The sequence below is a fragment of the Trichosurus vulpecula genome, chromosome 1, assembly GCF_011100635.1.
Source record: "Trichosurus vulpecula isolate mTriVul1 chromosome 1, mTriVul1.pri, whole genome shotgun sequence".
NCBI lineage: Eukaryota > Metazoa > Chordata > Mammalia > Diprotodontia > Phalangeridae > Trichosurus > Trichosurus vulpecula.
In genome coordinates, this window is record NC_050573.1 from 5,726,040 (window position 1) to 5,740,566 (window position 14,527).

Sequence of the window (14,527 nt, forward strand, 5' to 3'; positions counted from 1 at the left end):
GCAGGAATAGGGCAGAAGGCAAAAACAGAGCCTTTAGGGGAAAGGGGGAAAGGGGGAGGAGAAGAGAGAGGGGGCAACGGTAGCAGAACAGTTACTCCTCTCCGGTTAGAGTAGGTACTGGGAGGCAGAGGGGGAGGAGGTAACAGAAAAAGTGCAGTTTTTCTCCCCAGGATCAGGGCCTCCAAGGGAAGGAAGGGAGGGAGGGGGTGAGGAATAGGGTAGAGGGAGTGGAGGAACGGTTGGACTTCTAATTCTAGTTTTTTGACTGATCCATAGCTAATTTTCTAGATCAATCAGTGTTTCCAGGGGATCTATGTGTGTTTGACCACAGATTTGATCCCTGCCCCCAGAGCTAGCTTAAAGGGAATTTTAGGACTTCAACCAATTTTGTGGGAGTCCTTTTTGGAAGCTGGGAAGAGAGACAACTTACCCCCACCTTGTCAAGGCCAAAATTCCAGGAAAAATTAATCCTATGGCACCCAAAGCATTGGCAAGTTTGGGCTGCTTTGTCCCGTTTCCATTATTTCCATCCGAAGTTCATGGCACCATAACTGTTAAACCTGAAAGTTTGATTGAAGGAGGCAAACAAGCTATAGGTGATAGAAAAATCCATGTTGTTTATCATTTTCCCTTAAAGCATAGCTAAGCTAGCTTACTTGTACATACAAGGAGTCAGAGCATAAGCTCTGGCTGTCTGAACAAAGGAATGAGAAAACTTATATACGTTATTTTAGCAGACCCAGCAAGCCTGTGTTACCTCATTTTTTATGACCCCCATGTATGTTTAACCATGATACAAGAAGAGGATTTTCCTTAATGGAATAGGGTTGTATAGAATGTTGACAAAGGTCAGTTCATATTAAGCGAGGTAGTCTCTCTTGGGGTTAGGGTCTCATCCCTTAATGGCTAACAGGGGTGAGAATGTCCTTAGGTCAGTCTTATCCAGCCTTGTTGACAGAGGTAAGGGTATTTCCTGAGCAAACTCTAGAGAACAAAGAAGCCCTGGTCCTGGATTTTATTCCAGTTACTCATTAATTCAGGCTCTGGGTCTGGTTGAAATTAAAAATGATATAAAATAGTATATTTTCCACAAAGGGCATAGACACAAACAAAGCCCTCTGCCTCCATCCCCTTGTATCCTGCTGGAAGGGTGGTAGGGGATGGGGTGGGGGAAGGGGGAGGAGGTGGGGAGCACAGCTGGATGGGGGGAGGGGGTCAGGTAGTGGTTGGGCCCCTGGGGAAGCAGATGGGCAAGAATGGGATCATGAAAGGGGCCTGGTTCATCCCATTCTGCCCCAGATAGGACTCACTCCAGGGGCAATGGCCCTTCCAAGGTTTATCTGATGGGGTGCTTGTGCTTGGACCCTTCAGGGAACCAAAATCTTCGCCTCCTTGACTTAAAGAATGCTTGGGTTGGCGAATTCATTCCAGGCGGCCTTGCCTTGGGAATTTTGGTTTGGGATTTCTACATCCCTGGGTTCATTTCTCCCTCTACATATCCAGCCAGGCTAGCTTTCCAACAGTCAGGGCAGCCGCGGCAAAGGACCCAGCAACGACCTCTGGTTTACAGAGGGGGAAGGCGGCCCAGAGACTTGGAGACTTGCCTCCCCCAAGGTCAGATCCTTGGCAGTGAGCCTGCGGGAGGGGGGACGGGGGAAAGGGGAGGGGGGAGGAGAGAAGGAGGAGCTGGGAGGGGGAGGGGAAAGGGAAGAGGAAGGCGGGGTGGGGGGAGGCCAGTCCCCAGAGCCCAGTTCTTTTCGCTCCGCCCGGTTTTGGCCTGACGCCCAGAGGGGCGTGGGGGGAGCAAAAGGGATTGTCTCACTACATCTCTAGGAACTAGTCACGCCCTCTCCCACCCACCCCCCACCCCCGGGCCTTTGCATTGGCCTTCTCGGAGGGCGGAGGACTGCCCGGACCCTATTTAGGCAGGGACACTTGGATCCCTAGATCCCCACCGATCGGATCCCGCAGCTCTTTGCAGCTATGGCCTTGAAGCTCTACCTGGACTTTATCTCCCAGCCCTGCCGTGCGGTCTACCTCTTCGCCAAGGTTAATCGCATCCCCTTCGAGGTGCAGAGCGTGCAGATATTCCAGGGTGAGCGCCCAGACCAGGCTGCCCCCAATCCCAAACAATCTCTGCTCCATCCTTGAACAAACCCTACCCCCATTCACCCTGAGCTCAGCTCGAGTCCAGAGGAGTCCAAACGTCCTGGACTCCATCCCCCGCCTCCATTCCAGCCAAGCCCCCTTCCCCCTTCAGACTGAAAGTGGGGGTGGGGGAGACGTATCGGGTTGTGGGGGATGCTGCGGATGGGCCCCGGGCTCCTTAGGGAAGAGAGGACAGCTCCCCCCGCCCTGACTCTATCATCGTAGGTATTGGGGGGGGGACCAAAATGGGATCGGAGGGAGGAGCTCAAGATGGCCGTGGACCTTCCTCCTCCAGCTCCCTGACATTTAGGGAACCCTTTGGCTGGGGTTTGAAAGAGGCAAAGACGGGTGTCCCGCCAGTCACTGCATGCCCTGCTTGATGCTATCTAATGACCAAGATAAGCCAGGGAGGTAAGCGTAGTGGCTGAGGAGGGATGTGAGCTTGGTAAAGCAGCCTCCTCTCTATAAAGAACGCAATGTGCCGCTTTATGAGGGGAGGAGGGGAAGGGAAAACCACCTGCCTCCTCCCTCCCTCCCCCCCACCTTCACTTTTCCCTAGTGCTCTCCCTGGGAAGTTTTCTTGTCCCCATCTTGACTCTCTTTCCCTCCCTCTTTCCCTCAATTGTGAAAAAAAAAATCCTTTTCCTCGGGAAGCCCGAGCTGGACCTCAGATCTTGGGGTGGCCCAGCTGTGTCTGAGTCAGTCACGCTGTGAATACTGTGGCCCACAGTCCAAGGCTCCCAGTCCTGAGAGCAGCCTGGGCCACCTGCACCCTCCTGGGTGCTTTGGAAATTAGCCCTCCCCGGGTACAGAGGCATGATTTTAAAAATAAATAAATAAACGACAGGAAACAAAGCAGAACTCTTTGATGTTGTATCCTCCCCACCCCACCCCCCTTAGTGGAGTGGCTGGCACTTAATAGGTGCTTCTTGACTTCACTTAGTAAACACGCATGAAAAGATTCCTGCCACTACCTCTGATGCTCAGTCTTGGAGTGTTGCCTGGGAAGGGGCAAAGTTTCTGGAGCTTATACAGGGCCATGCAGCCAGCGTGTGTCTGAGGTATTCCTTGAACCCAGACCCTCCCGACTCCAAGTCCTCTAGCCACAAGGCCAACTAGCTCCCAGTACTAGTGCTGAGATCAACTGCAACCCTCCAGCTCAAACCAGTGACAAAGTTACCATCTGCTTCCTCGTCCCCCATCCTGCAGATTTTTCTCTTAGACAGACTTAGGGGACCAGTGGTTCCACCGGGTTGCTTTTCTCATCTATCTCTATTGGTAATGCTACTTTTTTTTTTTTTTGCTTAAAACTTATGGAAAATAACTCTCTCTTTCCTCCTCTCTGACTCCCTGTCGCTATCCCCTTTGCTCTCTCTGTCTTCTTTCTCTCCCTCTTTTTCCCCCTGTACCTTCCCCTTCCTCTTCTCTGTGCTCCTGTCTCCCTCTTTTCTTCCTTTTTCTCCCCCTCCCTCTTCCTTCCTCCCTCTCTTCCTTTTTTCTTTCCTTCCCAGCTTCTCTACATAATAATATAAACTCCCATCCTTGCAAGGGAAACAACCCTTATTTCTTTTTGGCACCCTTAAATTCCATGACCACGTTAAACGGCTTGCCTTTGTTGGCCAACTACTTACTCTTTTGAAAAAAAAGTAGGTAGTCTAAAGATAATTGAATTAAATGGGAAAATCAAAACTCTCCAATCTGGCTAAAGTAGTGGGGGGAAAGACAATGAGGGGAGGAACAGGAAGCTAAGGGATTGACTGACAAACTGGAGGGAGAAAAGTGGATTGGAAGAGGAAGTGCTGCTGCCTTGGTGTTCCTCCTTCTTTCTCAAAGAGGACCAATGAATGGGTTGAGCAGGTGACTGGGGGCTGCCCTGGAAACTGGCTGGCCTCTAGAGCCAGCTACTTGACTCAGCCTCATCTTTCATCTTAATACCTCAAACTCCAGAGTCTTCCAGGGGTGGGGCCATCTCCAGTTGTCCTGATCTGTATATGGCCACTGGATTCAGATGGCTGTGGAGGAGAAGTGAGGCTGGTGACTTTGCACAGCCCTCCCTCCCTGGACTCCAATTCACTTGCAGGTCATGGCATCATCTTCCTGATGTCATGGTCCTCTTTGAGAATGAAGAACAAGCTACATCCAGGGATCATGTTTGTGTATTTCCCATTAATTAATACAGTTTGCACACACATAATTTTAATCAACTTAGCTCAGGGTCCTCAGCCCACTTCATTCAATATTTATTAAATGAACTGGAGAAAGCCACCTTTTCCAATTGTATCAAACATTTTCCTCTGTAAAATCCCTCAGTCTTTCAGGAGTTAATCAATCCTGGGCAGCTAGGTGGTACTGTGGATAGAGTATTGGCCTTGAAGTACATGGAAGAACTGAGTTCAACTCCTTCCTTAGTTACTAGTTTTGTGACCATGGGCAAGCCACTTAACCTTTGTCAGCCTCAGATTCCTCTGAAAAATGGAAATAAAGGTAGTGCCCACCTTACAAAGTTGTTGTGAAGATAAATGAGTTAATGCATTCAAAGCTCCTTCCAAACATTTGAAGTGCTATATAAATGCTAAGACACACACCAAAAAGGGAAAAGACAGTCCCCACCCTTGAGGAGCTCACAATATCATGGAAAAGACAGCACATTAAAAAAAAAAACTGCCAAGGGAAGAACGGCACCTGGCCTGAAGGCCTGATGGAGGAGGGTGTAGCTAGGCAGGAAAGGATGAGATGGGTGCCCTCCTTAAATAGAGGATCTCCACTACCCAAGCAGAGGGAGGAAGAGGTCCCAGGAGTAAACATTCTGAGGAGGTGTACGTGTCAGAGTTGATGGGATCTTGCAAGAGGAAGAGATTCTAGGAGAGGATGGCCAAGTCCCAAAGACTTCAGCCAGGTGGGAGGTTAAGTCATCTAACATACTAACTCTCCATAGCACCTGGAAATATGGCACTTTGCACTATCGATGCCTTCATCTAAATCACTGATAAAAATATTGACTGGCCAAGGACACCTCATGAGAGAACATTTTCCAAGCCCCCTTCAAACAGTTTATATCTGCTGTGAGGGTCTGATCATTCAGCCAGATCTGAATCTACCATGATGTTTGCTTCTATCCCACCTACCTGTATTATCATATAGCCCACCTCTTTCCATCTTTTACACATGGATAAAATGAGTCAGTTGCTTTGTCAAATTACTTGCTGTACTAGGGCTTCTACATTATCCCATCTACCAGTGGGATGACATGATTGTTCAAAAAGTCTGAGTGGCCTCACATCCATCTCTTTAGACACCTCCAATGTTTCTATATCTCATGGAATCATTTCTTTGCACCTTCAGAGATTAATTTCATTGCTGAGAGCCACCCATTGGTTTGGGGTAACTTTCCTTACAAACTGTTGGTCCATGAGATGGGACCTAAGCTTTCCCAGAACCCTTGGGGATCTGTTCTTCAGAAATTCAGGGTGCACAGGAGACCACACCCACTTTGCAGTGTTTTATTGAAAACCCTAGGGCAGCTAGGTGGCACAGTGGATAGAGTACTGGGCCTGGAGTCAGGAAGACTCATCTTTCTGAATTCAGATCTGGCCTCAGACACTTACTAGTTGTGTGACCCTGAACAAGTCACTTTACCCTGTTTACCTCAGTTTCCTCTTCTATAAAATGGGTTGGAGAAGGAAATGGCAAACCCCTCCAGTATCTTTGCCAAGAAAACCTGAAATGGGGTCACTGAGAGTCAGACAAGAGTGAAAATGACTGAACAACAACAAAATCACAAGCTCTCAGGTGGAATGACCACCTCTCCCCAGGGGTTCCATCATTTCCACATTAGCAACTGGTCTTTCTCTCCCTTTTGGTCAGAATCAGGCACACCCTCTTGTTGCTCCTTTCACCTGCTTGATCTCTTCTGGAACAAACGGTTTGGACTAGGCTGACTGGAAGAGGCCTTCAGGGCTGTGTCCTGCGCAGTTCTCCCTACCTTGACCTTGAGCTGGCCATGTTCATGACCTTGGTCACCTCCTTGGACAAGCCGTTTCCCCAGGAGGGAGGAGTCACAAAGAGTGAGGATAATAGTGACAGCCCTAATATGCTCACCAACACATCCTGGCCAACTGCCCCACAATGAGAACCTGGGCAACCAGTGCGTCACCACCCTTCATGGATGCCCAAGCACCGAGAAGCAGTGGCCAGCTCCCTGAGGGCTACAGGTTGTGGGGAGGGGACAGGGGCCTTCTTGCCTCCTTTGGCACATCTGCTCTCCCTTTAGGGCAGCACATGACTGATGACTTCGCCAAAGTGAACAGCCTGAAGAGACTGCCGGCCATGAAAGATGGAGATTTCACCTTGGCAGAGAGGTACCTTTCCTGGCCCTGGGCCCAGCTCCCCTACTGCCCTTGTGCCCTCCCACACTCACACCCTCATTGTCTTCCTAAATTTTCCTTCACTATCTGTCTTTGAAAGACTTTTGGAGTGAGATGAACCCTTGTTATTTTTGTAAAGTTTGGCTAAGGTTGTGAAGTTAGTACAGGGGTGAAAGGGAGACAGAGATGGACTGTCAGAGAGGGAGAGGGAAAGGAAAGGAAGGATAGAGAGAAGAAGGGAGAGATAATGGGGCCTTCTGCCTTTGGATGGGTTAACAAACAGGATTCAGCCAACCTCAGGCCTAAAGACACACACTGTGTTGCATTTCACCTTGGCTACATAGTCTCAGCTTTCTTGGAGACCAGAACAATGTCCATGGCACAAGGAGAAAGAGAGAGAAATGTGTAGTGGATAGAACTTGGGGGTGGAGAGGAGAGGACATTTGGGTCCTGGGTTCTAGTCCTGGCTTTGTCTCTAAATTACTATGAGAAGTTGGCCAAGTGTCTTCTTTTTTTTCTTTGTTTTTTTCTTCTTTTATCCTCCTGGTGTAATTCAAGGGCATTTGGATGGCTTGTCTCGAAGGCCCTTTTGCCTCTGACAAGGACTGAAAGTCAAGGGCCAAGATGCTGGTCTTGGGGGGAGATCACATCGTCTTCTGTCCTCCACAGTCACCCTTCAACAAACTCACTCTTAGCCACAGAAAAAGAGAGACAGAGACAGAGACAGACAGAGAAGAGAGAGAGAGGAGAGATGAGAAAGAGAGAAGAGAGAGATGGGGGGGGGGCACAGGCACAATTTCCTGGAAAGAATTACACAAGAATAGCTGGATGAGATGACCAAAGGAAATCTTTAATCTTTTGAAGGAAGGGGTCTATTTATGGAAATGCCCATATAAACCTAATGTGCCCTGAGAAGGCACAAGGGAGAAAATCCTGGGAAGGGCCAGTAGGAGGGAGGTGACCAAGGCTGTCCTTTCTCCCCACTCAGTGCAGCCATCCTGCACTACCTGAGTCAGAAATACAACACCCCAGCTCACTGGTATCCTCTAGACCTGCAGGCCCGGGCACGGGTTGAAGAATATCTGTACTGGCATGCTGACTCCATTCGAGGCACATTTGGCTCAGTGCTATGGATTCGGGTAAGACAATGGGCCTGAGCTGAGGGTGAGGGATAGGAAGTCCTTACAACCTGCCCTGAACTTTAGCCTTGATCAGAGTCCCTAAAGCCTTCAGGTGGAGAGATGAACCCAGATGGACTTGAGGAAGTGACCTTTCGTGCAGAGCTGAGACTGAACCCTCTTCCCCCACTCTGACAGGTGCTGGGCCCTCTCATTGATGTCCACATCCCCAAGGAGAAAGTGGACAGGAACATAGCCTTCATGATGCAATCCCTACAACATCTGGAGCAGAAGTTCCTGCAGGACAAACCCTTCCTCACTGGTGAGCAGATCTCTGTGGCTGATCTGGTGGCACTGGAGGAGCTGATGCAGGTATGAGGGACAGGTGGGAAGCTAAGGGGACTTGTCCAGAGTCAGAAGTGAACATCTTCCCAGATGATACCCACCCCTGCTTGTCCCTGCCCTGAGCCCCCTCAGCCTAGCCTCCCAGCTCCTTTATCACTCCCTTCCTGGGGCCTGGGGGAGACCCAAGCACAGCCCTTTGGCTGTCCTGTGCATTATTTTTGGCATTTTTTCATGGGATCATGTCACACTGGGAGCTGGACGGACAGAATTAATATCTCCATTAGACAGCTGAGGGAACGGGGACCCAGGGATGTGTGGTCGTCATAAACACCAACAAGTACTTACTAAGCAGCTATTGTGTGCCAGGCCCTGTGCCAAATACAAGGAAAACCAAGGGAAAAAAAGGCAAAAACCACAGTCTTGTTCTCTAGGAAATAAAAAATTGAATGGGGGAGTCAGCACAGAGATAACAAATTCTATGTACAGCCTCTCCAGAGTAGATGGGAGGCAGTGCCAGGCGGAAGGCACTAGTTGGGGGCGGCGGGGGGCGGGGGAAGGCAGGGAGAACACCAGGACAGGCTTCTTCTGAGGGGAAGATTTGAGCTGAGTATCAGAGAAAGCCAGAAAGGAGAGATGAGGAGGTACAGCATTCCAGGAATGAGGGGCAGCCAGGGGAAAGGCACAGAGTTGGCAAGTGCAGTGTTGTGTGGGAGAACAGCCAGAAGCTGAGATGCTGATCTCGGAGTCTGCAGAGGGGAGCAAAGGATAGGAGTAGAAGGGAGTGTCATGAGGTATGCTCTGGCTCCCTATGCCCACGCCAAGCTCTTCTTCCCCTTAGGGTCCTAGGGTCCCCATAAGTGGTGCTAGGTCTTTGCAGTTGGTTCAAGCTCTCACTGGCTGTGTTACCCCACATTATTAGGGGTCAGTGACCAGCACTCCAATTCCATTTTGCCCTAGAACATCAAGGGATTTTCAATTCAAAGATAGGCATGAACACACAAACATTTCCCCCCACTGCCTTTGGGACATACTCTCCCCTGTGCCATCTCAGACTCTTGGAGTGTAGGCTCACTTTGTTTAGTTTCCACACACCATTGGTTTAACCAAATTCATGTTCCAATCCATTGAGACTACCTCAGATTTGGAGACCTTCAGGGCCCCTTGGAGGATTGCTTCTTGATCCTCGGGGCATTGATGCTGGGCTAATTGAAACACTTGGCTGGGATTCTGGCTCCCAGATTCCTGTGGCTCACTCTCCTGTGGATGGAGAATCCACTTTCTGCACCTAGAATAACAGCTAATATCTATCATCTACATAGTGCTTAAAGGTTGGCAAAGGACTTTATAAATATATCACTGGATCCTCCCCACAACCCTGGGAGGGAGATGCTGATATTATCCCTAATTAACAGTTGAGGAAAGTGAGGCAGACAGCAATCAAATGACAGGAGTAAGGAGTAGAGAGTGACATCGAGGCTGTGAGACTGGGTAACTGGAAGGATGATGTTAACCTCACATAGAAGATGGAAATAAGGAAAGGGGAAGGATGTGAAGTGGGGGAAGAGCTAATGAGTTCTGTTTTGGAAAAGTTGAGTTTGAGATGCTTGAAGATGTACAAGAGGCAGTCAGAGTGGAGGTCAGGAAAGAATTTAAGGCCGAATAAATAGATCGGAGAATAATTAGCATAGAGATGATAGCTGGATCCATTGGAGGTGATGGGATCACCAAGTGAACTAGCCTTGAGAGAGAAGAGAAAAAGGCCCAGGCCAGAGACTTGGGGCACTCTCATGGTCAGTGTGCATGACCTGGGTGAAATCCACTAAAGAAGACTGAGAAGGTAGGAGGAAACCCAGGAGAGATGGTGTCCTGGAAACCTAGAAAGGAGAAAGAAGAGGAAGAGAGGCTGAGAGCGCAGGAAAGATGAAAGCTGAGCAAAGCCATTGGATTTACCAACTATGAGACAGATCATTGGGACCTTTGGAGAGAGCCCTTTCAGTTGACTAATGAGATCAGAAGCTGGGCTGTAGAGGGTTTCAGAAAGGGAGGAGAAGGAATGGAGGCACTGATGGAGATCTCTTTCTCAAGAAGTTGAGCCACAAAGGAGAGGAGAGATGTAGGATGATAGTCAGCAGTGAGGCTTGGATGAAGTGAGGATTGATTAACAGTGGGAGAGATGTGGGTATGTTTGTTGATGATAAAGATGAGGTTAAGTAGAGAGAGACTGAAGTTTAGTGAGAGTGTGGGGACGATAGAGGGCACAGTTTCCTGGAAGAGGTGAAGTGATGGAATGATGTGAACGTAGAGGGGTTGCCTTGGCAAGCAGAATGGTCACCTCATCACAAGAGAAACAAGCAAAAGTGGAAACAGTGGAGAAAGACGTCTGAGTGATGTGGGTGAGGAGGAGGGGAGAAGTGGCATTTGGCAATGGCAATGGTGACAAATGTGAGGGTCACATTTTTTATTGAAATAATGTAAGTTTTTGTGGGGTAAGGTTCTCTCAAGTGTGGATGTGGAAGGCAGTCTCCCATAAGAAGCCTGATGAGGGATGGATAGGTTTGGACTCGTGGCTCTGCTGAGTACATTAGGAAAATGTGCAAGGATAGCCTTGTTTCAGCAAGGCCCAGGTGAGAGTATGGAAGGTAAGGCTGTAGTGGATCGCAGTCAGCTTGGTTTTGCGGTTTCTTCCAGCTACATTCAATAGCACGAGCATAGGAGCAGAGGCAGTGGATGGCGAGTGCAATCCAGGGTTGGGCTTAGAGAGGCCCTCAGGATTAAGAGGACAACAGGGCAAGGAGCTTGGGTGTAGATGGTCCTGTGGAGTTGATATGCTTCCCCAAGGGCTGAGATGGTGAAGGGAGGACAGTATAGTCAGTGTAGCAGAGATGGCCTGAGAAAGAATAGAAGAATTGGACATCATGGTGAAGACCAAGAAAACCTTAAGGGAGTGTGAGGCAGAAGGAAAGCTGGAACCATAGAAGAGTTTGATCAGATAAAGGAATTTCTGAGCTCATGTTTATGGAAGTAGAAGACTTGTGGGTGATGGTGAGGTCAAGGGTTTGACCATCTTTGTGTGTAGCTGAGGTGCAATGGTACAGGTTATGGAAAATGAGTACATGGAGGACCTGGGAAGTCTGAGTGTTTGAGGGAGAAGGAATATGTAGGTTAAAGTGCCCTAGGATGAGGGCACAAATTGGGGTGGAGAGAAAGCCTACCTCTGCCCTCAAGGACATATTGTTTTACTGGAAGATATAATGTGGATACAAATAAAGAAATAAAGTTTAAGGTCACTTGAGGAAAGGCAGAGTGCTAACCACTGGGGAGCTCAGGAAAGACTTGATAGAGAAGGAGTTGCCTGAGCTCAGCTTGGAGAGTGAGCTGAGGATTCTGGGGGGGTGTGGGGGGGTGGGAGAGGGGGGGCGGTTAGTGGGGCAGGTGGGAGGGAAGGGTGGTAAAGAAGATTCCAGGCATGGGAGAGTTTGTGTGTTAAAGTCTAGTAAAGATTGAAAATGGGATGCCAAGTTCAAAGACAAGCTTAATGGCCAGGTTTCCTGAGACACAGACTCCATAGAAGGGAGTAATGTGAAATCAGACTATGAAGACCAAGACAGCAGATGTTCAGGTCTAGTCTATTCACATTGTGTTCTTTGAGCAAGGCAATAGGGAACCTTTGATGAATGTTGAGCAAGAGAGTGCCATGGATAGGGGGTTAACTTGTATTTTAGGAAGAAGATTTGGGGAGCTATAAGACAGATAGATTAGAAAGAGATGAATTAAGCACATATTTTCCAAGCAGGAGATGATGAGTCCCTAGTGGGTGATGGCCATACAAAATGGAGATGAAGAAATGAATGAAGCATGGCAATTGATTGGCTAGAAATGGTTATGGAGGAGATATCAAGGATAACCCCAAGTTTGCAAATCAAGGTGATTGGAAGGAAGGTGGAACAGAAAGTTTGGATGGAAGGGGTAGGGTTAGTGAGGAGATTTCCAATCTCCATACCTAAACAAACTCTCCCATGCCTGGAATCCTTTCCTTCTTTACCACCCTGCCCACATCCCCACCCCTGGAATCCTCAGCTTCCCTGCTCCAAGTCTGAGCTCAGGCACCTCCTTCTCCATCAAGTCTTTCTCCAGCTTCCCAGTGGTTACCTCTCTGCCCTCCCCCAGGGAGAATTAGTGGGGAGTTTGGGAAATACTGAGTTGGAGGTGTTTTCCTGCAGACCTTCTATGCTGGTTTTGATGTCTTCGAGGGAAGGCCCAAGCTGGCAGCTTGGCGTGGAAGGGTGGAAGCCACCTTGGGAGAGAAGCTATGCCAAGAGACCCGGGAAGCCATCCGTAAACTTTGCGCAGAGCCCAAGTCCTTGAAGGATATCCCCTCTGCCACTGTGGATTGGATGAGATTACATCTTTCAAAGATCCCCTAATACAAGGTGAGATGGAGGGCTGTGGGATGAGGAAATTAGGGCCAAGTGAGGGGGAAGCCATCTGGATGTGAAGAGAAGAGGAAAAGAAGGAAGAGTTTCTGGCACCTTGTCTCTTTTCCCTAGAAATGTAATTCCTATCTTCAGCAACAACCTCCCAAGCCGGGTTCACAGAACACCCATCTTCTATAATTGCTTCTTGGTTCAGGAGCTGAGGCTGGCTTCTCCTCAACTTCACATCCCATTCTCCTGTGCATTGAGGACCAGCCAGCTCCTCTGTAGTCCCCACCCCCCAGGTATTCCCAGGCTGTAGCACCTGGGAACCCTTCAGGGACAGAGCCTACAGCTCCTACTTCCTTAGACAGCCTCAGACCTTCCCAGAAGCTGATGGGCAGAAAGAAAAACCAGGGTCCAGGCCCTCCCCAGTCAGTGAGGACTAAAGTAAATAAGGTCCTGATAAGCAGGATCTGCTTCTCTTCTAGAATTTCTCCCTAGGTCAGAATCCTCAAAGGAATGAGCCCCAGTGATAATAAGCTCAGTACTGACAGATGCATCCATAGATATTGCCTCCTTCTACCTAAATTCATGACCGCCATCCACACACCTCCATGCATGTACACACCAGCACACATATGTATAACTCAAATACATAAATACAGAAGCTCATATCCACATGTAGGGAGAGATCAGTGAACCAACCAACAATGTTTGAGGAAAAAGATCCCAGTTGTCTGGAATCCTCAGACTGGGTTAGGGAATTTATAGGTTTTACACAAACAGAAGTAAAATCATATTTAGAAAAATAAAATCCAACACTAAAACTGAATAGGAAACCACTTGTCTTGATGGCAATTCAAGGAGAAAAGGTCCTAGGGCTTTAAATGAACTAAGAGCTCCAAAGGGCTCAAGAGTGACAGAGACACACCTGGAGGACGGGGAGAGGGCTGCCTTTGGAGGCCAAAGGACCCCAGAGCCCACCTGTCTAATGTGCGCCAAACTGGAATACTCTCTCTACCATCCCAAAGGGATGTTCATCCGGTTTAAAATTCTGGATGGCGAGTGGTGGGGAACTCACTCCCTTTGGACACAGCCTATCCAAAGTTTCAGATAGCTCCAAGAGCCAGGTGGTTTTTCATTATGTTGATGCCAAATATGAATCTTTGAAACATCTCCCCATTGCTCTTCTCTGCCCTCTGAGGCTGAGGAGAACATGTTTAATTGCTCTTCCACATGACAGACTCTGAAATATTTGAAGATCAATTAATGAAGAATAATCCAACATTATTAGCACCCACTATAGAGGAACTGGATATACCAGACTAATTTCACAATAATCCAGCCAAAGGCTGTGTTCTGATATTTTCCCAGACATTTCCAAACAATGCTGTCTGTAATCCGGTCATCTGCCTTCCTCCTCCTCCTCCTCACTCCAGATCCTGGACTCTGCCTCTGGGACACTGACAGATGAACTCTCTCCAGCACTCCATTCCACTTCCCAACTCTTTCCAAACCATATGCCCATGTCCTCCACCTCTTCCTCATGGCCTAGCCCCCCTTTCTGTTGTCTCCCCCCCCCCATTGGGATGTAAGTTCTGTGATGGCTGGGACAGTCTTGTTGGCTTATTTTTGTATTCCAAGCATTTGGCATAGTGCCTGATACAGAGTAACAACTGAATAAATGCTTTTTCATTCATTTGTTTATTTGTCTGTTCACTCATTCTTTCCTCTCTGTAATTTACAGAAACACACAATGTCATGGACTAATCAATCAGCTCTCATTCTCTATTCAGCTTTATGAAGTAAACCCCATTAGCTTTTCCCCATTAGCTTTTTCCATTCTTTGCCCATGTCAAACAAACTAGTCTCTGAGACTCAAATAAACATCATGTCACAGGCTTTCAGTTTCCTGGTAACTCATCTGTAAGACGCAGACAGTAACACCACCTAGTTCCCAGGGCATTGTAAGGATCGATAATGATAACTAATAGTAGCTAACACCTCTGGAGCGCTCAATAAGTGCCAGGCACTGTGCTGAGCACATTATAATTATCATCTCATTAGATCCTCAACAACAACGCTGTGAAGTAGTTCCTCTTATTATCTCCATTTTATGGTGTAGGAACCCACGGCA

General features: G+C 48.3%; 1 protein-coding gene across 1 annotated transcript; it reads left to right on the forward strand.

Moving 5' to 3' along the window:
- Window positions 1–1,900: 1,900 nt before the first annotated feature.
- Window positions 1,901–14,091, forward strand: LOC118853842 (glutathione S-transferase theta-2-like). Its single transcript, XM_036764072.1, has 6 exons — window positions 1,901–2,095; window positions 6,419–6,506; window positions 7,501–7,651; window positions 7,829–8,002; window positions 12,196–12,405; window positions 13,765–14,091. The coding sequence occupies exons 1-5, from the start codon at window positions 1,984–1,986 to the stop codon at window positions 12,397–12,399; spliced, it is 729 nt and encodes a 242-aa protein (XP_036619967.1). The 5' UTR covers window positions 1,901–1,983; the 3' UTR covers window positions 12,400–12,405; window positions 13,765–14,091.
- Window positions 14,092–14,527: the final 436 nt, after the last annotated feature.